Source organism: Centruroides vittatus, unplaced genomic scaffold (genome assembly GCF_030686945.1).
Source record: "Centruroides vittatus isolate TY-2023 unplaced genomic scaffold, ASM3068694v2 contig_388, whole genome shotgun sequence".
NCBI lineage: Eukaryota > Metazoa > Arthropoda > Arachnida > Scorpiones > Buthidae > Centruroides > Centruroides vittatus.
In genome coordinates, this window is record NW_027122204.1 from 561415 (window position 1) to 587987 (window position 26573).

Below are 26573 nucleotides of genomic sequence, written 5' to 3' on the forward strand. Positions count from 1 at the left end.
TGGACTATTTATCACTCGAATGAATAATGTTTCCAAATCATTCAAATTTTATTTCGATAGCTTTCTGTATTTGTCGGCCAACCGCTTTCGTTGACTATAAACAATAAACCGAGCTATATATCGTCTTATAAATCATTTATTTATTGTCAAAATTTTAAAATTTAACGATATGTCAGAAGTAAAAATGAACTATATTCTATCGAATTAATAAATCCATCATATAATAGAGAATAACTTATGAAAATGAATAAAACTTTTATATTTTCCGATATCCCCTCGTAAAACTTATGGTTACGTATAAGAAAACGACAAAAGAATAAGAATTTTATGAATTATCTTTAAAAAAAATCGGATAAATAACTCTCATACCGTACGATTTTTCTATGTTTTGTGTATTAATTATAAGCAAACAAACAATCTAAATGCAATAACATGGGAATATAATTTTCATATTGAAGATCGCGATTAAATAGAAATTAAGTGCAGTTATTTAGAAATAAATTGAATTTTATATAATGACCTGCATTAAAATTTTATAAAGATTCGTGAATTTCTTTAGCTTTTTTTAAATAATTTTGTAACCGTTTGAATATTTGCCTTTTTTCAAGTTGTCTTTGTTACAAGAAGTTAAAACAATTTAAACAGTTTTATGACAGATAAATTCAAAAAAAATAAAATAATAATAAACAATTACCCGAAAAGAATTTAATAAATATCTAAAATGTTTACGATAAAACTTTGAAAACTGGAACATAATTTATTTAATGAAATATTAGAATTCATTTTTCATGAAGTAATTTTATGTGTAAGTTTAGTTAGTTACACGTAAAATGGTCGGAGTGTAATTCAGCAGTTTTATAAGAAAGGAAACGTGACTGATCCGATTAACCATGGGAAAAATCTCATTACTGTTTTGTTTGAAACTTATTTACCACGTTACTGGATTGAAAAGTTGTTTACTACGATATCCCAATCTGTCTACCATCCAATAAGTGGAACAATCTTCTTTTGTTTTGGCTTTAGTAGCTACTTAAAAATGAATGATTCCAGAACAGAACTATAACATATATTTCAGATAAAAATAAAGTGCAAACACGAATTATTGGACGATTAAACAACATAACTCGAATTTTAATATCTCCCTTACCAATTCCAAAATGGCTGACTAGGAAAACCTGGATTTATATGAATTTCCTTGATAAGTTACATCTAAATTTGTGTCAGATCTACAGTTTTTAAAACATGTTCGATTTAGAATACCGTATTCAAAATTTATAATATCTTGAAAAAATGATAAATACAAATGGATTATTTTTACAAGTTTAGACTTTCTGAATAGAACTAGAATCAGAATCTATGATTAAGACATTGATATTAATAGCTTTCGATTATAATGTATTTGCGCAGAATGATTCCTACAAACGGTAGCTGACAGACATTAACAGAATCTACAGTTGTATGATCTAGTTCACTTAACAGACCTATAAGAGTGTGACGTTATGACAAAAAAAAATCTGTGTGTACTGTAGTTTAAGATCAAAAATAACGAATTTAATAAAGCTAAATTAAGAAGAAGAATTTTCCAAACAGTTTCATACTAGTCTCTTCTGAATGATTGGCTAAGTATGAAAGTGTTAAGTTAAACAAGACGAATTTTTCATTGCAATATACGTATAAGTCAACTGTACAAGTAGCTTTATAGTTTTAAATATTAAAATCAAATAAAAATTAGTTAAATTTATTATAATTTCAAATATTTTAGCTACTAAATTTTTCTAGCAACATAATTAGATAATTATTAATTGCGTGTACTACTATAGTCCAGAAGGTTAGAATAAAAAGCTAATTTTTATACTTTTCAACATTTTAATCTAAAAAATTTTAAGAAGAAAAACTTAAATGTAAAGTTCTATTCATTATACTCTTAAAATTACGAGGAAAAAAACTATTTAAACGAACTGAAACGTAATTAAATTTAGTTGAATCTAGCTTATAGGATGTCCTATATCCTACAGATTTTGTTTGACTTAGAATAAATTTATTCTACTTTTATTAAAAGATCTCAAACGTTCGAATTCAGACCACCTCATTATAAGGCAAAAAATTCTTTAAAACTTGATAATTTCGGGCAATTAAATTTTTCTTATTGCCATGACCTCAGGTAGCCTATATTCGATCCAAGCCAGAAGCATAAATTTTCTTTTTCGTTTTAAAGTTATTAAAAACATTTATTACTTTCTTCTATTTAATTATTTTCACACTGGTTAATCTTGTTTAAATCCTATTATTTCAATGCTAAACTATAATTCCTTAGCTTACAACTTTACAGATATACAGTCTTTAATTTAGCATAATAAACCTTCTGCTCTTTGAATTGACTAATTCATTTTAGGAATAAAAAGTATTTTGATAAATGGATCTATTGCCACTTACGATATTAAGATATTTAGAACCTAATTTTCCTTAATGGCTTCCTCGCAGATATAAATTTTATGAAAATTTAATAAAGTTCGGAATTTATACAAAATTAGGTAAATTTTAAAAAGTTATTAATATATTTAAAAACTTTGGGATGTAAATTAGATATTTAATTTGTCTAATTAAAATCATGGGTGAATAATTGTATATTAAAATATTAATTTAGTAGATTTAAACTAAATTTATTAGTAGTTTTATTAAAATATTACTTTAAATTAGTATCATAATTTAGTCACGTAAACTTAGAAATACTTACGTGAAGTAAACGGAATTTATTAATATAGTATTTACATATTTTGATAAGATAATATAGCATTATTATAATAAGATAAATTGTTAACGACCGATTGAAGTAAATAAGCAAAAAGACTTTTGCAGCGACCAATTCTAAACGTTACCTTTCTAAAACGTTTTCTATTTAAAAATCACGATAAAATCTATTTTAAATATTTTAAAAATTCAACTAAAAAACATTTTCTATCTTATTCAGTAGAAGCATTCAAATATAGAACATATATATATTATTTAAACAACATTGTGTGTGGATCTAGAATATAAACTACAAGCTAATCCTCACTATAAAATATCAAATTATGTATACTAAATATACCAATATCTTTTATAAAGTTAAAATTAAATTTTTTACATAAAATTTTGTAATTAAGAAATGTAGAAATTGCTATTTTAATACGTCAATTATCAATAAAACTAAAGAAAAGTATACTTGTTATTTTAATTTATATAAATAAGAAAATTATACGCACATTTTTAATTACTTAAAAAGTATCTACATGCTTTATAAATTTCAAAAATATCGAGGTTATATAACGATATATACAAAGTTATATAGGCTAAAATTAGATATCTTCGGACTTTTTTATAATTTTTCGGTGATCTTTTTGCATTTATATGCTGCTAGTTACTTAAATTTTAGGCTTACCAAACATTACAGTAGTTATTATTAATTTTACTTAAATAATATCCGTTAAAGTAATGTAAAATTGGCCTTTAATATCAATATATGCGCGTGTGTGTAACAATTCACTGATTATGTTAAGCTGTTTACAATAAACGAATGTCACAAATAGATATATTATGTAAACTTAAATAATAAATATACTGTAAACACATTTACTAGTAAAATGTTAATAATTTTATATGAATAATAATATAGCAATATCGTTAAACTATAGTAAATTCAAATAAATAGTTATTTTAAAAATTGCTCGCAAAAAATACGAGTACCAATTAACCATAGTTTAATTTACGGTCGGGTTTTTTTTTAATAAAAAAAAACTTTTAATTTATGCACAGACTATAGAAAAACTATACACTTATAGCCTTGTTTGCTTTATGAATAAATTTAGGCCCCCAATTTACTTAGGCTATATCAAATTAACCGATGCATAGATTTATTTTTATAAAATAGTTTGCACGCATATTGGCTCCAATACTTTACTATTATTATTATTATTTCCACAAAAGTTGTTAAGAATTAACTATTTTAAACTTTTATAGAGCATAACATTTAAGATTTTGACGAAAGGAAAATATAAATTACAAAACCTATCCTTGGATTTTGAATCTGAAGTTCTATTATATAATAAATTACATTATTACATAAAACATTCCCATTTAGGCATTTTAATAACTATATAATTGAATATAACTATTAAAAGATAAATAATATTGAATAAAAATAAAAAGAAATTTAAGAAATTACGATTCAATTCCGCTGATAATATTTAGCCATAAGTTATAAAATTTTAAGTTAAAATAAATAGTGGAAATAAAAATATATAAACACGATAGAAATATGTAGCCTATATAAAATAACATATGTATCGACTATTATCATTCAACCGAAGTTATGCTGATAACTGAGATTTGAATTAGAAAAACAAGCACTAAGACTATTAATTATACATAAAATAATATATAAAATAATATACTGTATTTTCATAACATTGAATGCTTTCCAAATACACAACAAAAACAGAAAAAAAAATTATTATTTTTACTGATAAATTTTAAATTCGATTTAATTATAAAGGTTATAATCAAGTATATAAAAAATATGGTTATAAATATAAAAATTTTATTTATAAATATAAAAGTATGTGGAGACAAAAGAAGAACTAAGATTTGCTAAACTTCTTTAAAAGTTGGTCATAATCATTCCAAATACTCTATAAAACCAATTTAATATTAATTAAAAGTAAATAAATTAATTTTAAACAATAAATCATTACTACTATAATTTTTCTGAGTTAAAAAAAATTTAAATTACAGCCTAAAAAAATCTCTCAAGACTGCAAGTATGAAGGCAATAATTCTTTCGAATTTGGAATCCAAATCGTCGTATAGAATGAATGAACTACCATTCGAACCACGTGATCGAAACTTAAACCAATCAGAAAGCATAACGCAAACGGGGCGTTCTCTATACTCCCCCTAACAATACATACAACTGTAGTAAAAACAATGTTTTTGAGATAATCATCATCTACATTAATAATTAAGCAAACGATAACATATAAGTAAGGCAAAGAGAATTTGACAAAAATTGAAACAGTTACAAACTAGCAATTGGAAATGAAACAATCGCGGCGTGTGGCGGAACAAGGCCGTACATTCAGTCGATGGCGGCATCCGATTGGTCGACATACATTAATTATTTATGACGTCGAGAACGAGGCTCGAGTTAAGCTTTACGGAGGGAAGCCAACATGTCGGATCACGACAGTGGAGATGAACATCAACCGCAAAGTACGTATCATTTAAAGCTACCGATATGCAAGGGATGCTATTACTCGGTTAAATGTATATTAATGTTATTAGCTGCCTCATATCCCGTGTGGATGACTTTATCAGCCTATGTTTTGCTCCGATACATACCAGTATGCTGGCAAATATGGCGTTTACATCCTATCGTGCCAATGTATCGGCGGAAGGACAAAAAGCATTAAGGAGCGCACGGGTTAAAGGAGGCTTAGGGATGTAACTATACACTCACTTTCATCACGTACGTAAAGGACATAAGACCTTGGTGCTTTTGTCGCAATAGTAGATACGGGACGTCTTGCGGCTTCCGCCTTACGTCGGGCTCTACGGTGCTTCCCTCTATTGGAGCAACCCATCAGACCGATGGGCCTATGCAAATGGACGTGTGCTAAATATCGTTACATAAAATGACGACACGTCACGTTACCGATTCGCGCTGCACCCTTTGTTAAAAATGTTTCCCCCTTTAGATATTCGCTTACCCCTTCTGTCGCGCGCATTCCTACACGTTATGCAAATGTCCATTAAAACATATTTTACCTGTCAGGAATTTTATAAAATCCCTACGCATGCGTACATTTTTGATTCACTTCCTATATTATTATTATTGTTATCATTAATGTTCGGGTTAATTAATTTAATAACTTTAATAAAACGTTTCTATTTTTATTTTATTTTATTTATTTATTTATTTAAATCCGTGTGAAATATCGAAACCCGTCAAACATTCGGTAATCTGATAGGTCAATTTCAAAATTTAAAATTCTGTTTTTTTTTTTTTTTTTTTAAATCGAATCTTTCTGATTGGTCAAATCGGATTAAATCGGCATTCGAATATTCGAAGGTTTTTATATATTTAATGCATTTTAGCCACGTGTGAAATTATTGAATATATCTTATATTAAATATAGCAAAAGTATATTTCTCGAAATGATATATTTTCCGAGTTAAATTCGAAAATTCAAGAAATTATTCCCGCTTTTTTTCTGCTCGGCATTTGATCGATTAGTTATCACTTAGCCGGATAAATGTTTCTAATTACGTAATACGTCTACAGCCTGTCAAACAAACGCGAATTTTTAATATAACAATAAGAATAGATGCTTAGCAAAGCATTTCGTAATAGCTTACTTTTCTCTACAGTTTGTACGATTCCAGGTAAAGGCTATTGCATTTTTGATCGAAAGTAAATTGGCGTTGTTTAAATTCCTCCTTCGCTTCCCTCGTGAACGTATCCAGTTACAAACAAATTAAAATTTATAGATCCTATATAAGAATGTACTATACAGTACAACCGAATTCGAATTGTATGTAGCAAGAAATAGGCTCTACATACGTGTGTGTTTGATGTCGTAAATTCTGTGTTATATATAATACGAGTAACGCCCACATTAACCCTTTGCCACTTGAATATTGTGGCACGGAAAGTGTTAATGAACTGATTTGTAAATTGTTTACGCTTTAAAAAAGCTACAGTTGTGACTATTTAAACTCCGCTCTGGCGTCGGCAACGTTAGTAATGGCCGCGTGTTTCTAAATATAGATACGAGGTTCTCTTTGCAATTGTGCAGTGAAACTTAGGAGCAAAAAGCGAAGAAGGCTTATACTGAGACAAAGTAACATTGCATGATGCCCAAAGACGCTTTTGACCTGACGGCCGCTGTGTCTGGGACGGCGAATCAATAACTGGTTGCAGACATTCTGAACGTCTGTAACCTGACTGGTTTTGTATCTTGCTCATCGGGAAGATGTGGTTTTTTCCTTTTCTTCTTGATACATCATTTAAATTAGTATCGCTTTTAGAGAATTAGGACGTATTCGTTTAATATCGTTTCCAAAACTGCTACCCTAATAAAATACGACACTGATTTTTTAAAATGGCTTTAGAGTGGTTTAGAATATTAAGATTTTATATCGATTTTTTTTTTCCAGCAGATATAAAGTGTCCATCTGAAGCACGTGTTTTATTCGACTTTTGTTTAATTAGACACCTAATTTTACTATCCTATAAGGTTTTAAATTGAACTGTGATAGGTTAATCTGACATTTTGTCCTAAGAAAGATTTATCTTGACAATAGGATTTTTTCATTTAAGTCTTTTCCCCTCTCTCTTCGATTTTAGAATTTAGGAAACATCAGGTAGAGAAGTTTTATATATAGATCCGAAGCGTTTTATGCAACAGTAGCAACGCTAATTTTTAAAAAAATATCTAGCTGGATTTTTATCTCAAATCCTGAATGGATGAAATTTTACGACAGGATCAAAAACATTTTAATGCATATATTAAAATACGATAATAATGCGATTTTTATCAGCAAAGGAAAATTCTTCGCCTGTTTTAACTGATTTAAAGTAGTATTTATAATGTTTTAAACATTTCATCTTTTCTTTTTTGAATATTTCTCCCGTTTTTTTGAATTCTCGGAATTTATTAATCAAATGCAACATTAACGATAGAAAATAAATCTGTTCGAACTTCTTTAGTTTTTTTTTCTTCTAAAATTTTAATATATTTCAATGCTTTTTATTCTTAGGTTCAAAATCAAAACCTTCGGCTGGATCATTCAAATATATCGATTGCAGCTCTCACAGCTGAAAATGCTTGCAGCGATGCAATTGGAAGATTTTTTTAAAAGCTCAAAGAGATTTCATATACCGTAGTAAATACATAAATATATATAAAAAGAATATTTTAAAGATGGTATAGACTATGCCTACCCTTTCTCTCCATCGTTCGGCTCTGTAACGTCCGAGATGTGGACATGAAAAACTTGTCTGGTTCGGTCAGTTAAGGTTGGATGTTCCCACAGTTGCTCTGTCTCACCTCTTTTAAGGAAAGGTCAAAGGAATGTCGTATTTTTTCCCTTTTATACGCATTCGAGCCTCCTTTATACTCCATTTTTCTCTTACAATTCTAATTCGGTAAAAATTCCGTTCATATCAAAGATTATAATCTATTATTGTAGAGTTATTTTGCAATATTATAAAATCTATTATTTATAGATTAAATCGAAGCTAGCTTTGATTTAACAGATTTTACAGCCCAGTATTATTGCAAAAATTGTAACTAATATCAATTAATTATATTTTTAATTCAGAATTTTGTCTTCGATTTATTTAACAAGTGTATTCTGTAAGATTTAGGTTATTTTTTATGTTATAACGAATTATTTTTTGCGATAACTTTGCTACTGATAGGGGTCTACTTGATATCCCCAAGCTGTTTGGTCCCACAAACTTTACGTTATCTATTTTCAGTTGTTTAGAAAATACACAGACTCCCGACGGATGTCTTGATCACAATTAAGCTTTTTTCATATTAAAACGTATTAATATTAATATAAAAAGCGTGGGCGAAGAAGCGAGTCAATGTTTCTAATTCGATACTTTTCCGAACTGAATATACAAAATGTTTATTTTAGAAATCCGATGAAGGAAGTTATTTTGACCACAATCGATTTAGTTCTTGCGTCAATATGAAGCTCTTTAACTCGTAACGAGATGTTTATACATTCGGGTTATTATCAAGCATTTTAACAAATCCCTTATATGGACATTTGAAATGATTCATAATTATTGGGGAGGGAGTAAATTTCCATATCAGATTTAACCCCCCCCCCTCGTAAATTACAAGCTTCGGAGCTTCTATTAACTAAGAACATTAGCAATATAGAGTTTAGAAATTTTGTCTGATTATCACAAAAGTATGGACGCATTCTTTTTCTTATTCTTATTTTCTTCGCATCTCCGCAGCGGACAAGTACCCAGTTGAGGTCGATGACCCTATAACATCCAACAGTCGCGTCTCCTTCACACTTTTCTCACCAAAAGCTTCTTTATCGTAAGTGTTACATTTGCCATTTGGTAAAATGACATAAAATTTAAATCGCACGACACGATCGTACCGTAAAAAATTCCGAATCGTATGGCAATTGATGTTTTGCTTCCGTGATGCTTAGAGAGAAATTTGTTACATGAAATATTTTAAATGAATAATCAGGTGATTACGGGTATAAAATTTGTGAATTCAGCAAAAATCGAGACCTAAAAATTAAGTCGACGAATCGTTGCCGAATTTAAATAATCCTCATCTTGAAGAAATGATCGCTTTGTTTACATTTCCGGTGAAATTTACCTGTTACTGCTAATTGGAGTTTTGAAATTCTTATCCATTTGATAGTTAAGGCTGATAGAGGAGTGCCTAGAGGAGGACAAAGTCCGGACGTTCCGTAAGCCATCTGCCACCTACTTTTAATGTTCTCATCGTATCCTTAACGTTCTCAACCTTCCTGAATTTCTTTTTGCGCTTTTGATTAAACTTAACAGCTATATTCTGTTTCAAAAAATGAAGGACTTTTCAAAAGTTTATACCTTGAGTTAAAACTTAAAACTGATGTCATTAATGTCGGTGTCATTACTTAGAACTTATCTCAGCCATTTCTGTAAAGAATTATAATAAACCCAAGCTATTCTTTTGAGATTTTATACAAATAAAGGCCGCATCTTAACTTTATTACTAAATCTCAGATATGCCGAAGAGATTCTTCGAACATCCGACAACAACAATTTCCGAATTTATCAAAAAGAAAGGAAGAAAGGGTTGCGTATGTAAATCGCAAATTGTTGTTTTATAAATTCGAATTCTAGTTTTAATAGACTTTATTCAAGACTTAACTTTTCTCAACTTCATCTAAAATGTAATAATTTGACCGGAAAATTGTATTATAAGCTTATAGCTTAGAAAAGGAGTGTTAGAAATGACATGAATGGACTTTTATGACACGTAACAATAACCCTTTACATATATGCTAATTTGTAGACGAACAAATAAAATGCAAATTTGTAAATTCTATTCCTATCCTGTTTATTTGCGACTGACAATATTTTAGAGTAAAACAAGCTTGGACTTTTCGGTTATTCTTCGAAATGTTAGTAGCTTGTCTTTCTTTTCTTCTTTTGCAGGTTTAAAATTTTTTTACTCGGTTTTACTTGCGCTAATTTGAGAATTTTAATGCAAAATTAGTTTATCACCATTCAATTATTATTATTTTTGAAATATTTTATCATTATTTAAGCAGTCGAATCTGTTGTTTTCCTAATTCTAACACCATAAAAACGACAGAAAAACGAAACAATAGAGTGATTGAGACCATTCCGATTTATATGCTGTTTTTCCCATTTTTACAGACTTGTTAAAACTCTGTTAACTATCAGTCTATCACTGAAACTTAAACGATCGTCGAAGTTACAAAGGAGACAAAAAATATCAAACACTGTATCAGTTTTCGTTAGACTATTGACAATGATTAGTTGGCTACAGATTATTTTGATCCTTTCTTCGGCGGCGCTATATTATTCGTCCTTTTTCTTAGTCTGTTACATTTTTTAAGATTCGGGACGTTGTATTCGTTTTATCTTTGCATCAGCTTTTGAATGTAATTAAAAAAAATTGAAAGAAGTCGAAATGAATGAACAGAGGTTCAAGGAGAAAAAAACCCTGCAACAGTTTTTTTTACCGCTTCATTGTAGTATCATTTTACTATTAATTTCATGTTGTAAAAACGAGAAATAAATCATGGCACGTAAACAATATCTTTCATGAATGAAAAATTTACATATGAAATATTACAAGTTTGCAGAATTTTTCATTTTTAAATGCAGAGTTACGTTAGATTTTAAGTGTTGAAATGAAGAACATCTTGTACTACGGATCTCTACTTTTAACTTCATCCTTACTTTACGACATTAATTTTCTTTTCTGTTCTTTATATCATAACTTTTGTTTGAGTTTAATTTCTTTACACATTGTAAATTGCTTATTATGCATATAGACTCGCCTGATTAATTATTAGTGTCTAGAATTAATTCGCATAAGATAATTTATATAACTTTTGAACTCTTTAGAAGTTCAAGAACGATGCGTACGAGTTATCATCAATTTAAAAAATAAAACTTTCTAACATTGTTGAAAAGTTGTTTTAGCTTCGTTATTAATTTAAATATGTATCAAAAATAAAATCTCCACGATATTTATGGTCGCAATTTATTTATGGGCAATAGATTAATTACTTGACTCGCTATTTTTTTACTTTAATTTTTTTTTTAAGTTGAGTTTTTGGCCGGTTTTCAGACCAAACAGATCGGTATTGTTGCCAAGATTTGTGGTTAATGTATGAAAGATCAATCCAGATTTCCTTCTCGAAAAATCCCCATTATCTCTAGAGTAACAGGTTACGCGCGGAACATTATTAAGAGAAGTTAACTAATTAGTAAACGTTTAATAAACTTTATCACTGTGATTATATTCTTAATAAATGAACAGAATTGAAAAACACGATTTAAATTTTTCGCGCAGGATCCATTTTAGTACGGGTCGTAATGTTGCGGAGTTGGAGTCGCCATGTATGCATAGTTGAAAATAGTTAAAATTATCAATAAACTAATAAAAAGCCGCATTATTGAAACAACCATGTTTCTGTCTAAGAATATAAAGAAGGATGATTAATGAAAATGAACCGTGTTCTTTCATATGATGTACTCTTCGTGACGCGATCGAAACTATTTCGTGTTCCGTGACGTCACAAGTACGACGTTCGATTTTTTAAAGTTTTGAAAGATTTTTTGTTTACGTAAAAAAGTAAATTTTGATGTTCGATGCTTTATTATCGGATTTCCATCCCGTGATTCATTTTAATGGCATTCTCTAGGTACTGAATCATTTTGTTTTATTATGTTTTCCATACATTGTTAGTCGATAGTTCATCTTTGGAAAGGAACGAGATCTACTGTATTTTATTAAATAAAGATGTATTTAGTTACATTCTGAAATTTATCGAATAAAAAAGAAATCTTTTTATAAGTCTCTCAACCTAGGAATTGCATTGAATCGGTAAAATTGGATTTTTATTGTTCTGTGGTGGAACTTATATAACACCTGTCCACATTTCGGAAACTTCAGTTGTCCCGTTTTGAGAGGTTTCTTCTTAGATTTTCTTTTTCTTTTTAAATCAATTTTCTCCTTTTAATCTACTTTAAATTAAGCGCTTATTAATAGATTTTGTTCGAATTGTTTCCTATTGAACTTTGTTTTTTTATTGGGGAAAGAAGCACGTGAATCAAAATCTGACAAGTGATTCATAGTTATGATTCGATCTTCTATCACTTTCAAATTATATCACTTTCTCTATTAATGTCTCTAGATAGCACATTTAAAAGGCTCTATGTAAATATATATATATCTTTCTTTCAACATTTAAATTTTAAATATAATTTAATAATCACTAGGATGACGATTATCATTCTTCTCATTTGAATTAATTGTTTTTGTATCTGCACTGCCTGTTGTTTTATTCATGTTCTTCACGAATAAAGTTACTTTTATTAGATGTAAGTTATAAGTTGTTAAAGCATGTATTAATAAATAAATACCACATGATTTGTTATTAAAACAATCTTTCTCTTTTTGCACTTTTACGATTGCGTAAACTGGACCAGTTATAAAATGCTCTCGAATCTCGTCGATTTTGTAATTTGGCCCACCATTGGAAGCTTAAGTAAATTATCGGGTATAAGAAGCTAACTGAAAGGAATGAAAACGTATTTTTATTGAAATTTATTGAAAAATTCGTAACTCATAACGATTATAGTGTGTCTACACACTTATATGAAAGCTAACAATTTAGATTATACTGTATCATAAATACAAAACGAGTGCCACAAATAATATGTTAATCTTAACAGATTGACGTGTTAAAAGTTCTTCTGTGGTTTTGTAAAATGATTGATTATTTTTCTCTCAAATGTTATCAAGGATCTTTCTCCCGATGGACATTACAGCGTGGCATTCCACTTATAGATACTCTATACAGGATCACATTCCTCAAATTCGAAAATTATCATCATTAGATGTTACCGCCCACTTAATATTATCATCGTAATTTACAACAGATTTATTATATCACCTGTTACTATTGTTTTTTCGATATGCTATTTTGGAATTTCTTATATTCGCTTTCTAAAACTTAAAATTAAGTAATTAAACAGTCAAATTATTTCAAAAATGTACACTGAAAGTAAATTGATAATTGGGAATGATTAACTTAAGGAACTATTTTCAGTGAAATAGTCCCTTATTTTCGGTCGATATTCGAAGAGTTTTTTTCTAGCTTCAAGCAGGAAAATCTGAGAGTTAATAATTTGTACAAGGTTTTTTAGTAAATAAACTAATAATATATTATTTTATAATAAATAAAATGAAAGTATAACAGGAAGAAAATCAAAAGATGATAAAATTGGAAACACAATCCTTCAATTCCCATCCCTAACGACGCTCCCGCTGATTATTCTAGATAATTGTTTAATAATAACTCGAATGTATCTTTCCTCATAGATAAAGTGATTTGATAAGTTTAGGTTTATTTTTCTAAAGATTTTCGTTGGGAAATCTTTAGAAATGTTAAGGCTTACTGAAGAAACATTTCCTTACCGAAATATAAGGATTTTTTGTTTCGAATTTTCTATTTATAGCTAATATTTTCCTCAGATTTTAGTGTGGGAATATCAGGTTTAAGTAGCTGCATAGCTTTCGCCAGGATATAGATGTAGATTTAGTTACAGGTTTACTCCGAATTCCGTCCGTCGCGCTTTAGCATCTTGGGCGTACGGAGTGTAGGTTTCCTTTCGAACGAGTTGCAGTCGGAACGATCTGCCCGTTTCTCATCGATCGGTCCCCGAAAGCTTTGTATGGGGGCGCATATCGTTAAGGAGCGAAGGTAAAACGAGTGCGGGCCCAACGATTAGTGAAAAAAAGTAGATGGAATGCACACTCGCGTGTACATGTGGCGCCTCCTATCGACGCCGCTGACGACGGATGGTGGCAGCATTGTCGCAAGAAGCAGAGCTGCATGCGAAGCGAGCGAGTGGCGGTTGCAGTGTGTATGTGTACGACTTGCCGCGAGTGAGCTGCTGAGTGTTCAGGTGTGCAGGGAGGCAGGCTGGCTGGCTGGCAGGCACGAGGGATAGTTACCGATAGCAAAGGTTATGATGGAAGATACGGCGAGCCAGGAAGGTAGAGGTAAGGGTTATTGAACCAATACATCTACAGTACGTCGCTACGTATCTTTACGGATTCCGCCGTCGCCATATTTATTCGGTACTTGCCCTTTCAGTGTTTTTTTTTCATTCTGGTCTGAATGGGATCGAGAAAATCAAGATGGCCGTCTTATCAAAAAATGCGTCCGATGTACGCAAAGGGTACGGCCGTGCTTTCCCTCCTATTCGAATGGTTATTGCGTTATGGGATCGGGAAAACCAAACAACGCGCCGTTGGCGCCGAGTGAAAGTGTCTCCGGTGTTCGCGTTGGACGAAAAAATAATTATGTATGGCCATATAAGCCTAATTGGCATAGCCAATATGGCGGCCGACAAACACGTGGGGTTTGGCCTTCGTTGGCAGGTATTATACTTTCAGTAAGAGGGCGAAGTATCGACTAACAAATGTCTTTCTGTAAGCCGCCGGAAAAGAAATTTTTTTTTCTTTTTTTTTGATGTAGTGGACGGGCCAGTCCATTGTCGTCCATAAAGGGTTGTAGCTGTGGCGGATTTCCAGGAAGCGGTGCATGCCGTGTCCGCCAACAATCTTTGTTCGGGCATTGTGTAGATTGATGAACTCCTTTCCTTTCTAGACCTACCTTAATGCTAGATTGCAATCGATAGCGTCTGAGACGGCCGTTTTTTCCTTCTTGTATTTGTTTAGTTGTGTCCTTGGAGCTTGCGTTTATCTTAAGTGTCGCTTTATATCAAAATGATCATCGTGTTATAAAAGTATCTTTCACAGTAGGCGTATGTGGGTTCGATTTCATAGGAGTTCAACGATTACAAATCACTGCTTCTTTATTTGGAATGTCGTTCAATTAACGTTAACAATTTGTTTACGTTATAAAATACATATTTTATTAAATGCTTATTTGAAAGAAAAAGTTCTTATTTACTCTCAGAAATATATTTAATATTATCGACATTGAATTCAAGGTGAATTAAAACTATCGTATTACATTATTTTTATTATGAGTAAAGTTTGAGAAATATATAAACTTCCCAATTTAATCTACTCTACATAGAATTTTCTCCATTTCCTCTTGGCAAAAAGTTTTTTCCTCTCTCTCTCTCTTATTTTTTGAGGTTATTAGGCGTCAGTGACCCCTTCAGTTCCACATTTATCCTTTGAGGCCCCAGGTTCGAAATCGCATCACAGCTGTCCATTTGGAGCATTCTCCCAAAAGGCACCCCCTCGGTAAGGAAACGAAGCGTTTTCCTTCACTATGACCTATCTATATATATAATAACAGCAGTAATGTTACCGTTTTATCAGTAAACCCTTTAACGTAGCCTCTCTCGACTCATTCAAATACGTCGTAACGCTTCCCGTTACTCTAGTGGGGCCATTGAGGAGAAGTTGATTGCCACTGTTTACACTGCGTGTTCCCCAACCCGGAAGTGATAAGAGCAAGGTCGTACCCCTTTCTGAACCCCGCCGAGGTCACCCCTTCTGTCCCTCAGCCGAACCCTCTAGCACCCCCACACCCATGAGGCCTCTCCTTCTCTTCCTGTATGCGGCTCCTCTCCCTCTCATTCCATTCAGATCAAAGTCGACAGATAGGATGGAAATGCATTCATTTTCTCTTAACAGGTCGGGATCGACTTTATTCATTCAATATAAACTCTCATTTGTTATCGATTCCAAATATTTTTATTTGGATGAAATTGAATGATGTATCTCTTTTATCGAGAGCCTCTGGAACTTCACTGCCTTATCGTAGAGACCACTTTGTTTATTCTCTTGTAAATGATTTTTATATCTTGTTTTCTTAATTGAATTCCTTCCTTTCGGTTTATTTTGTCGTTAAATATATTTATTATGTACTTAATTGATTAAAAAATTTATTTGATGGATTAAGGAAAAAAAAAATATTTTACTAAAATCCGTTTGAAATGTTCTTAATAAGTCGGCTTCCGTTTGTATTTTGTATTCCATTAAATTTCATTAAACTTTTGACTTTGCTCTAAACCCCGTCACTTGTCATCTCGTTTACATGATCTTTTTCTGTTTTTGCTTTTTTTTAGTAAAGAGGAAAACAATCGATTTTTAAAAACGTTATTTCTACCTGAAGAAAGCTCCTTCCTATTTTTTTGCATCTGTTATCTTTCGGATTTTAGGATTTCGAAGCTAGATATTGTCTGTTCCCTCAGTCCTTAAGAGGGTTTTCTTGCCCTGTAAATGATACTTCACTGCCTTACAAGCCAAAGAATCACTCCGAATCTGGATCCAACTAGTCGAATTCGGAATTTATTTATTTCTATACGTTAAAATTCTCTCGAGTATGCTATAATGTTATTCTATTACGTTATATATATATAAGTAAAAATATTATTTTTAATAGTTATTTCATTCCCCTTTTTGAAGTTCTTTATGCAATGCTAACATTCTAAAACATCAGTTTTGTTATTTTAGATTATTAGTATCATTAGTTTTTGAACTATACTTTTTTTTTAATCCAGATAAAATAACAAATTGGATTTCTCAAATTGAGGCCATTGCTGAGGTAGTTATTTGTTAGGTAATGAGACTCCAGGGAAGTACAAATTTAAGTAATATTGTATTATCGTGTTAGCCTATGGCCTCATTGCTGAGGCCAATAGAAATAATTAAAATTGAGTAATAGTGTTCGGAAACGCCAAAGAATTACGATGTCGCGAGTGACGACGGATGATGGATGATGAGGGAAATAGGAAACGTATCGATAATACCCAGTTTTTCGTCTTGTTTATTTTAAAATCATAATTTTTGAGACGTCTTTTCCCGTTCATAATGTCTCGTATTTTCTATCTTAATTGTCATCACGTTTGGGAATGAGTTCAAAGGAATTATTACGATTTTTTTTGTTTTTTTTAATTTGAAAATTTCGTATTTTAAAAAAATCTTAATTAGAAAAGGAAGGTTTTTAAGTGAGGAAACGATGTTTTGGAGTTAATCGATCGATTCGGAATATGCAGAATTGGATTATATCGGATAACAAATGTAAAGGTTAAGTATCTAAAAATAGCTCTCGAGGAATTTTCGGAAAATTTCGAATAGGAAAATAATCGATGTTCGCATATTCCTGTTCGTGATGAATTACAGCTCTGTTAGCTTGTATGAATAATAAAATTATAAAGATTGTAAATTCCTCAGTGGTCTATACGATTACATCGTCAAAGAAAAGGGGGGAAAAATCCAATTCCACAAGTTAAACATGCAAAAATCGTTAGTGTGTGATCGTTCTTTCAAAAACCGCCATAAATGAATAATTAGTACATTGACTTTTTTCCCGTTTTAAACTATTCTTACATTAGATAAACAAAATATTCCAAGTATATTTTGTGTATGGAGCTAGCGAAATTCTGACAATTTAATTTTGGAAGACTGAGATGAGAGGCAGAAACATTTTTAGCATTTAATATTTTCTTTTTTTTTTGAAGAAACTATTTAGAGTTGGAACGATGCTATTTATGGAAAATATTTCAATATACTGTACATATAACGTAGTATGATCAATAAAAGGCTCGCGGGCTTTATTTTTTTGGCAATTCTTTGTCAAATTATATATATATATATATATATATATTGTGGTGTATATGTGTGTGTGTGTACACCACAAGGAATAATTAGGAGTAATAGGAAAATGGACTAATAGAAATAAATGAGTAAAAATTAATACCACAAAATTAATTTGTGGAAATAATGTCAACTGTTTACAAGTTGAAGCGATTGTTCTTACTCTTGTGCCAAATATATGTTTTTATATTTACATTGATATTCCGTGTATTTTATTACAACTCTGTATTGAACTTTTACAATTATGTTAAAATTAATCAAGCTTCTTGGCGATGAAGATTGGATAACCCAATTGTAAAATAATGTTTCTCCAGAAGAAATAGAGTGGACATACAGCCAATCGTTAGAATCGAAATTGTGAGAAAATTCATTATGCCAACTCCCCGAATTGTAGTAAACTCGAAGGTTCAGATATATCGGAGGCAGAAAGAAATTTATATTTGTCACGTGGCTTTTCATGCAGTTTAGACAAGCTAAACATTAAGGACAACATAATTGGGACAGATATGAAAATTATCGAGAAACCAATAATTAGAGTCAACTTTTTAAAACGTGTTTTAGTTAAAAAGTATTCAATAGTGCGTTATCTAATTGCTTTCGGTTTTCTTGTTTTAGATTATAATGAATAATACGAACACGATTTTGAAACTAAGTTGGTTATTAGCAGAAATTATAATATAAAGGTTCTGTTTAGTTAAATTATTAATAATACTTGCGGTGGTTTTTTATAGCTAAAATTTATCACAGAAGACGTTACAGAAAAGCATTATTTTTCATCGGGTCTGTAGGTAATAAGGAAATTGCAAGATTATTTTGGGTATCTTCCTTGTATCCAGTCTCATTATGACTGACTGTAGACTGAACACAGACAGTGGCAGATGGTCTGAAAGGAAGCAAAGATTAAGCTAGTGATTGGCCTCTCCCCTAGCAAAAGGGTTAAAGACAACCCCCCAGTCAACCCTTCCTTTCCCAGACAGGAAGACACAATAGAACAGACTATACAATGGGGGTGGTTACTTTCGTCCAGTTCCCCTCCTCACTTTCGGTATACCTCCGTAGAAGACAGTTTCCCTTGCTTAACCCACGCTACACCGTGAGAACCTTTCCCTGCTTAAACATTTTTTAATTGTGGTTCTATACGCATGTTAGTGGTCTTTCTCGTTTAGTTAGGTAGAATTTATGAAGCTCCCTGTGCAGAATATAGATACTTAAGAGATGAAGTTTTATCGGGAACAGGGTCTTCGGGGACCTGTTCCATAAGTCGGTATTAAAAAAAAAGTGGCAGCCCGGGGTGGAATGATGCATCGTAGATCATAGATGCCAACCAGATTCTATTTCCGATTCTAATTTTATGTTTAAGAAAAGGGTTGCTCGGTACCAAAAAGGAGTTCGGAAAATCGAGATGAATCTCAGAAGTCGATAATCCTTCAGTCCAGAAAAAGCAGGGTCAATGACCGGTACTTTGTGACATTTTCTTCTCCACGGAGACAGAACTACAGATAATCAGATCCGCTTTCTTTTAAAAGAATCCGAGACGTCAGCCATGTTGTAATTAGTTTGTTGTCATTTCTTAGTAAATAGGACAGTTATCAGAACATTAAAAAAAATATAAATGAAAAAAAGAACACGAAAAGGGGGAAAAATTGCCTACTGTTTTGAAAGAAACTATTAATTTTATTTTCAACGCGGGCCGGCGGAAATTTACACTTTTTATCGTCTTGATAGGTGAATGTTTGTGCCGCAGCTTTTTCTCTCCTCCCCCTTCTCTTTGGTTCTTTGGTCCGCACGTGATTGTCTGGTATTGATCGGGTCTATGCCATTGAATGATGCGGGGTACGGTGAAGCCGAACGAGACAGCGTGAAGTGGAAACTGGGTCACCAACTGTCTGGTCTGGTTGCGGAGATGCAATGAGACTGACCTGGTCCGGGGGGTGGTCGGATGCGAGAGCAGCATCGTTTGACTTCCCCGTATATTTTTCGATTGTTCCAATCCCGTATCCCCTTCACCATGATCTCTCACTTCCCCGAGGCTAGATGGACGCGTCTGTGTTTGTAAACCATGGAAGGTCGTTGACCTTTGACATTTATCAGTTTTCGCTTCCGTCTTTTTCTGTAGAAAGTAACGAATCAGAAATAATATGCGCTCTACTTCTGCTTTATTTTAAGAGCTAATTGATTAATTTTTTTTTAAATCAAGGAAAATTAATTGAGGCTTAAATCTGTACTTAAGTTAATTCTGTACAAAAATTAGGGGAAGAAGAATTTTTATTAATTTTGATTAATTTCATTGTATTACAAGTTTTATCCTCCTTAATCCTGGTTAGAGGATTAAGGTATAAGATAACAATTTTAGAATTTTATTCTAATGATCATATGTCTTGTAATTGTATTATGTGTAATACATCAGTATTCTTAAGTTTGATTTCAGAAAATTTAACTTAAAACGTTATATTAATAAGTTCTGGAAAATATAACTTTAATATTTTCATTAAATTATTTGATTAAATAAAATCTACTATATGTTGCTTTTTGAAGTGGAACATCCTGTAACCAATCAAAATAAATCAGTAGCAATGACAGTTTACATACATGTGATTTGGTGGGATTATCATTCTCTTAACTGCAACTTACTGCAAATAAATCTTCTAAAATATATATAAATACTTCCTAAAAAATTATTTTGTAAAGATCAATTATAATGAAAATCATAACAAATGTGATAATTCTCTAATCATAACATCATTGACTTTTAGCATAACAGATTTTACTTGTCCCAGTTTGAATTCACTCCCATTTACTTTTTTCTCTATTGTGTAATCTTTTGTTTTGAAACGACAGTTTTATTTTTTGAATGGAATAAAAATTCTTTGCGGTTAAAAAGTGCAAATTCCGATTGTCCTTCCGGCTTTTGGACCGCTCGAATAAGTTAGGGCGTTGACGTTATATTTGCATGCGGTTAGAAAAGTGGTCGTGACCTTGCCCCAACTATATCTGGCACCTGAGGACGTGGCCAGATGCTAGGCCAGTCTGTCTAGTTGGAGGACATTGTCCCTTTCTTCTCTTGTTTTACATGTTGTCCCTTGGCACACATCACTGCACCCTTTGATTTCGTACATCCCGCTGGTATGGTAGTTCTAATGATGGGTGTGGAATTTCTCGCTTGCCTTCGTTCTTTTAACGTTGCTAGTTATTCAAGTAACATGGAGAATTTTAGAATTTTAAATTATCAGTACTGATTTAATTAAAATACAAAATACAAACTATAAATTCTAACAAATACAATTTTTTGAAATATTTTCTAAACTTTATGGAAACTGAGGATTCCGTTACGATTTGTAATTTCACATCAAATTTTTAAAAGTTTTACTTGTATATTTAATAAATTTAAGATAATGATTTTGGTTATTTATTTATTTATTCTTTTCACTACATATGTGAGTGAATGAAGTATCATGTCACTTGTAAAAATTTGATTTGAATAAATTTGAAATCAAATTTTTATAGGTATTTCAAATAATGAACATTTTTCTCTACAATTTTTAATGATTCAACAAAAACAATGTTTTTCTTGTTACTATTTTATATAGGATTAACTGAAAATAAGCCCACAATAATTAATATAATTTAGGAGAAAGCTTAAAATGTGTTTCAGAGTGTATACAGAGTGAGTCCACATTTATCATCAAATGTTTAAAAAATATTAAAAATTCTTATACCTGTTAAATAATTTATTTGAACAGACTTCAGAAACAATTTCTGTTTTAAATGAAATTTTCATGTGTCGTACTGAAATAAATCATTATTATTATTATTATTATTATTATAAACTGTTGGATGTTTCTGAGAATGAAAACTTGTTTCAACTGTAACTTCTAAATAAAAATTTTTTGTAGTATAATTTAACAAAATAAAAGATAGTACAGTATTATTAATTTAAATAAAAAAGCAAAAATGAGGATGAGAAAGAAGAGTTGCATACCAGATATCCAGGCCATGGTCTATGCCATTTCCGGCCCAAGTGTCCATTAACCTTGAACCTCTGACCTTGTAATAAGCCTATTATGTGAACTAATATAAATTACCTGGATTGCGGATTCTAATGACTTCCACTTTATATATATATATATATATATATATATTTAATATTTTCTTATTTTTAGTTAAGTAATTTGATGTCATATAATCAGAAAGAGACTTTTGTTGTTTAAAGTTGTAATATTAAAATTTTATTAACTGTTTTATATTATTTTTAAAAACGATATTTAATGTATGAATATAATCTTACAATTTTTTTAAAGAAAAATATTGGATATTATTGATAAATAGGTTCATTTGTTTTTTTATACATAAAAAATATAAAAGTTGAAATAAATAAAAATTGAAGGTTTGTTATTGCAATGTATCAGGTGTAGTTAAGGTGTTTATATTTATAAAAATATAAAATGTTCTGCATTTTATAACTGAATAATTTAAGATAATTATTTACTAGTGATTACTAGGGTAAAAATACAAATAACTTTCTTTCTCTTAGTTTATAGAAATTATTTAAACTGAAAGTATATTATAATGTATACTACTGTACATATACAAATCTGTCATAACAAGATCATAATGCAATTGCTTCTATATAGCTATAATAACAAAATTTTTTTACTTATAAATTGATTCGTAAACTGTTGATAGAATCCTTATAAATTATCTTTAGCAAGGAAAAATTAATTAAGCATTTAATAATTATGTAAATATAAATATAAATTTTATTAGGATTAATTTAGAATTAATTAAATTTAACTTGTACATGTTTGCATATAATCAGTGAATGTTTTCCTTTTGATTGTTAAAAAAAAAATTAGAAAAAGAAAGAGATTTGATTAATTCACATTGTATATGTTGTAATTATTATTAAATTCATGGATTTAAAGCAGTAAAAAATAAAATTATTAGATTTTTTTTTCTGCAGTTAAAAATAAAGAAAATTATACAACAAATGAGTGTGCAAATGGAAAGATTTATTGGGATAATAATGACCTTCATATAAACCTAATCAAGGTTTACTATTTGTTATTGTTATAGTCAGCCATATTTAGATTTTATATGAAGGTCATTATTAACCCAATGAATCTTTTCATTTGTACACTCATTTGTTGTATAATTTTCTTATATATTTGGACATCATTATTTATCATGAAATTGGATTATGAAGACTTACATTTAATATATATTAGACACTTTTTATAAGAGGTAATACTAACATCTTAGCATACGATTTATAAATCACGTCTTATCTTTTGCAAAAAAAATTTTTTGTTTTTTATAACCGGAGAATAAAAAGATTGAACAATATTTGATTATATTTAAAGTAATTTTATTCATAGTATATAAGCAAGCTCAGATTTAAAAAAGATGTAAATTTTTTATTTTATGCTTTTGGGATTTTTAGAATCTATAAGTATTATATATAAATTTATAAGAAAATTTTAAAAAGCTAAAGAATAATTATATTTCTGTAATTATATATTAAAAATATTTAATAAAATTGTAAACATTCTTATTTTTCTTGTAATAACCCTTCCACAATAGCTGCTGTTATCATGTATTAGGAATAATTGAGAATTTGAATGTTTAGCATAATTGTCATAAATGAACAGAAATTTTGTAAAAATAGATTTAAATCTATAAATTAACATTACAATATAATTTTATATAAGCAAGAAACATACGTGTGTAGTAACAATAAAAATGTAAAAAAGTATTAAAAAATTTTTTAAAGAGATAATTTAATTTCTAAGATCCCAATGATAATTTAAAGCAGCCTACATTCAATTATATAATACATTATTTCATTGAACAGCAAAAACCATGTGCTAAGAATGCCAACTATTTACTATTTTGAAAGATCTTGAGGGTGTAAGGATACTCCTGACAATTTATTAATCTAATTTACTTTGGAAAAATTTTAGTTATGAGGTACTATTAGAATATTACATATACTATACTGTAGTTATTTCCAAGTGATACATAGTAATACAGTAGATTCCCCTATAACACGGTAGATACGTTCCATGTTATATGAATCTGTGTTGTATGAGTCACTTAAATACATGAGCCAATCACAGCCCGGCCATGTGCAGTTTAGGGGTTACAGCTGTTTGAAAGGTTTTCTTCTGTAAAATTAATCGATTCTAGACTAATTTGACTCAACATTTCCAAATCACGTATAATTTTTTGGGAATAATCCATATAAACTATGCTATAAACAAAAAATTGTAGGATTACTTACCGAGTGTGCACTGTTCGATGACACCATTGCTTAAGCCTGTTTTTGTTGCGGAGCGGCTCATCGAATGGCGGACATGTGTTTCCTGATCGGTGAATTTTTCACAGAAAAATAACTTAACTTTGGAGACATCATTAATAAAAATATAATTTTTATGGCCATTGAATAATAAATGTTTTTTAGTAGGTCCAGTGCTTGTTTAAACTCAACGGTTTGTACAATATCTGCTATTGGTCCAGATTCGACCAATCCTGTCGCGACACGAGTCAGCGATGATGTTTTACTGTGTTATATGAGTCTCTTTTAGCATGTTATACGAAGATGACCGCAACTTTTTCGTCGTGTTATATGAACCCGTGTTATAGGGGGGTCTACTGTATTGAATCTTAGCATTGTTAGACTGAATCAGATATGAATATATGAATTAAATTTGAATTATATCTGAAAATATGAGTATGAATTAAGTTTAATTTCAAAAACGATACCATTTTTTTTTTTAAGAAATTATAATACAGTATTGGTTTAGTTTTTTTTATTTGAAAAATAAGATTCATTGAGATGGTATAAACATTGTAAAACACATTAGTTTCAACTATAGCAAGCAATTTATTAATCATATTGTTTGAAACCATTTGACCATTTTTTCTGATGATATACAGTTTGTTTGTAATAAATGTATCTATTTTATTTTGTGAATCTGAATAAAGAGATATTAAGAACAGTACAATATAAAACATATTTATATGTTACTGTATTGAAATTATAGTTATATAATATAGTTAGAAATCTTTCATTTTTATTATCATACGAATGTCCAATTTTTAATATATGTATTTATATATTTTCCCTGAAAATTCTTTCTTTTAAAATTTCTTTTGATGATAGTCCTAAAATATGAAATGACTGTTGCAATATGGTTGCGTTTGTTTGCCATGGAATCAATCATCTTTATCATTATATTAGTTTTCAATTTTCTCAAATATTTTCTGAATTTTTTTCTATACTTTTTAAATTTTTTTGAATGATCTATGAATTGTTAGCTGTTGTTTATGAGAAGCACATTAAATAGTAAGCTATAAATATATTCAGCTTGCTTTTGAAAGACACTACACCAGGGGTTCCCAATCTTTTTTATACTGCGACTCCCTTTACAGGCTGTAATTTTTTTGCGACGCCTTTCTAAAAGAAGATACTTACATGTAGCTCTAGCAGACATTAAAATTACTTTTTTATTCAAAGAAAACTCCAAAGAATATAGAATCTTAATAATTATTATTTATTAGAAAACATAACAGTACAATTAATGAGAAAGATGAACTTGCTTTTCTGAGTATAACTTCTCAAATTAGGGCTGAAGTTTTGAAATGGCTACTCTTCTTTGTACTCTTTCCTGAGTCTTCGACACGTTTTCTATTTATTTGAATAAAGTTATCCATTTTATGATGCATAAATTAAATACAACACACTTGAAATCAAACACTGATTTATCGACGCTTATAATCGACGAAAACAAAAGACTGAACGAAAGAACAAGAAAATGGAAGAGCAGGGTGATGAGACGCATGCGCCGCGCATTACATCGTGTGCAGGCAACCTGTGGGTATCGTCTCGCGACTCCCCTAGGATAGTGCCGCAATGCCCTGGGGCGTCGCGATGCACAGTTTGGGAAGCCCTGCACTACACTATTATTTAGGGAAAAATATTATGTTTCATAATTTTTCCAGTTTTTGAAAAAATATAATAGGAGTAAATTGATATGATCAAACTCAAAAAAATAAACAGAAGTGGGGACACAAAACATAGAGCTGATGGAGAGAGATTGGTGGTGAGACACACACAACTTGGTTTTACAACAACTGAACTTTATTTTCTGAATTGTACAGTACATTAACAGATCTTAAAGGGGTGCGACCACAATAGTAAATACAAGATTATAGTAGGAAATCTTGATAACTGCTATCCTGTAACCATTTAATGCAGGGATAAAGATTTAAATTAATTATGCATATCACACAAAATGTTACCTTGCTGGGATAACTACTTTCAAATGCATGACTATGTTGGCACTTCTGCAACATTGCCTTAATTCTGAAGAAGTAATTTGAAATACACAAATAACACAATTCCAGTCATCAACAAAGAGAACCACTATGAATAACAAATAATCTACACACACCGGGGTAATACCAATGAATCTTCTTAAAACCTTATAACCTATTTTCATCCAGAACGCAGCTGGTCTTTGTTATAACCGTTTGTTAAAAAGAACATAGCTTGAGCATGGACCCAGAGAGGGATCCAAAAATGTTTACTTACAAAGTTTGAGCATATCCTCGCCAGTTATAAGGTTTTAAGAAGAATCATTGGTAAAAGAGAACCAC

General features: G+C 30.5%; 2 protein-coding genes across 5 annotated transcripts in view; one reads left to right on the forward strand and one right to left on the reverse strand.

Moving 5' to 3' along the window:
- Positions 1-6412, reverse strand: part of LOC136975769 (zinc finger protein 862-like) — a 57538-nt gene extending 51126 nt beyond the window's left edge. The window contains exon 1 of one of the 3 annotated variants that reach the window (XM_067270868.1): positions 6394-6412. The gene's annotated coding sequence lies outside the window, so the exon portion shown is untranslated. Of the gene's footprint in view, positions 1-5376; positions 5631-6393 lie in introns of those variants that run through there. The other 2 variants (XM_067270865.1, XM_067270866.1) reach the window with 2 other exon arrangements.
- LOC136975783 (transcriptional regulator protein Pur-beta-like) overlaps positions 5172-26573 on the forward strand; it is a 110024-nt gene continuing 88622 nt past the window's right edge. The window contains exon 1 of one of the 2 annotated variants that reach the window (XM_067270903.1): positions 5172-5247. In XM_067270903.1, the coding sequence (XP_067127004.1) occupies positions 5208-5247 (40 nt within the window). In that variant the 5' untranslated portion in view covers positions 5172-5207. Of the gene's footprint in view, positions 5248-14115; positions 14337-26573 lie in introns of those variants that run through there. The other variant, XM_067270904.1, reaches the window with a different exon arrangement.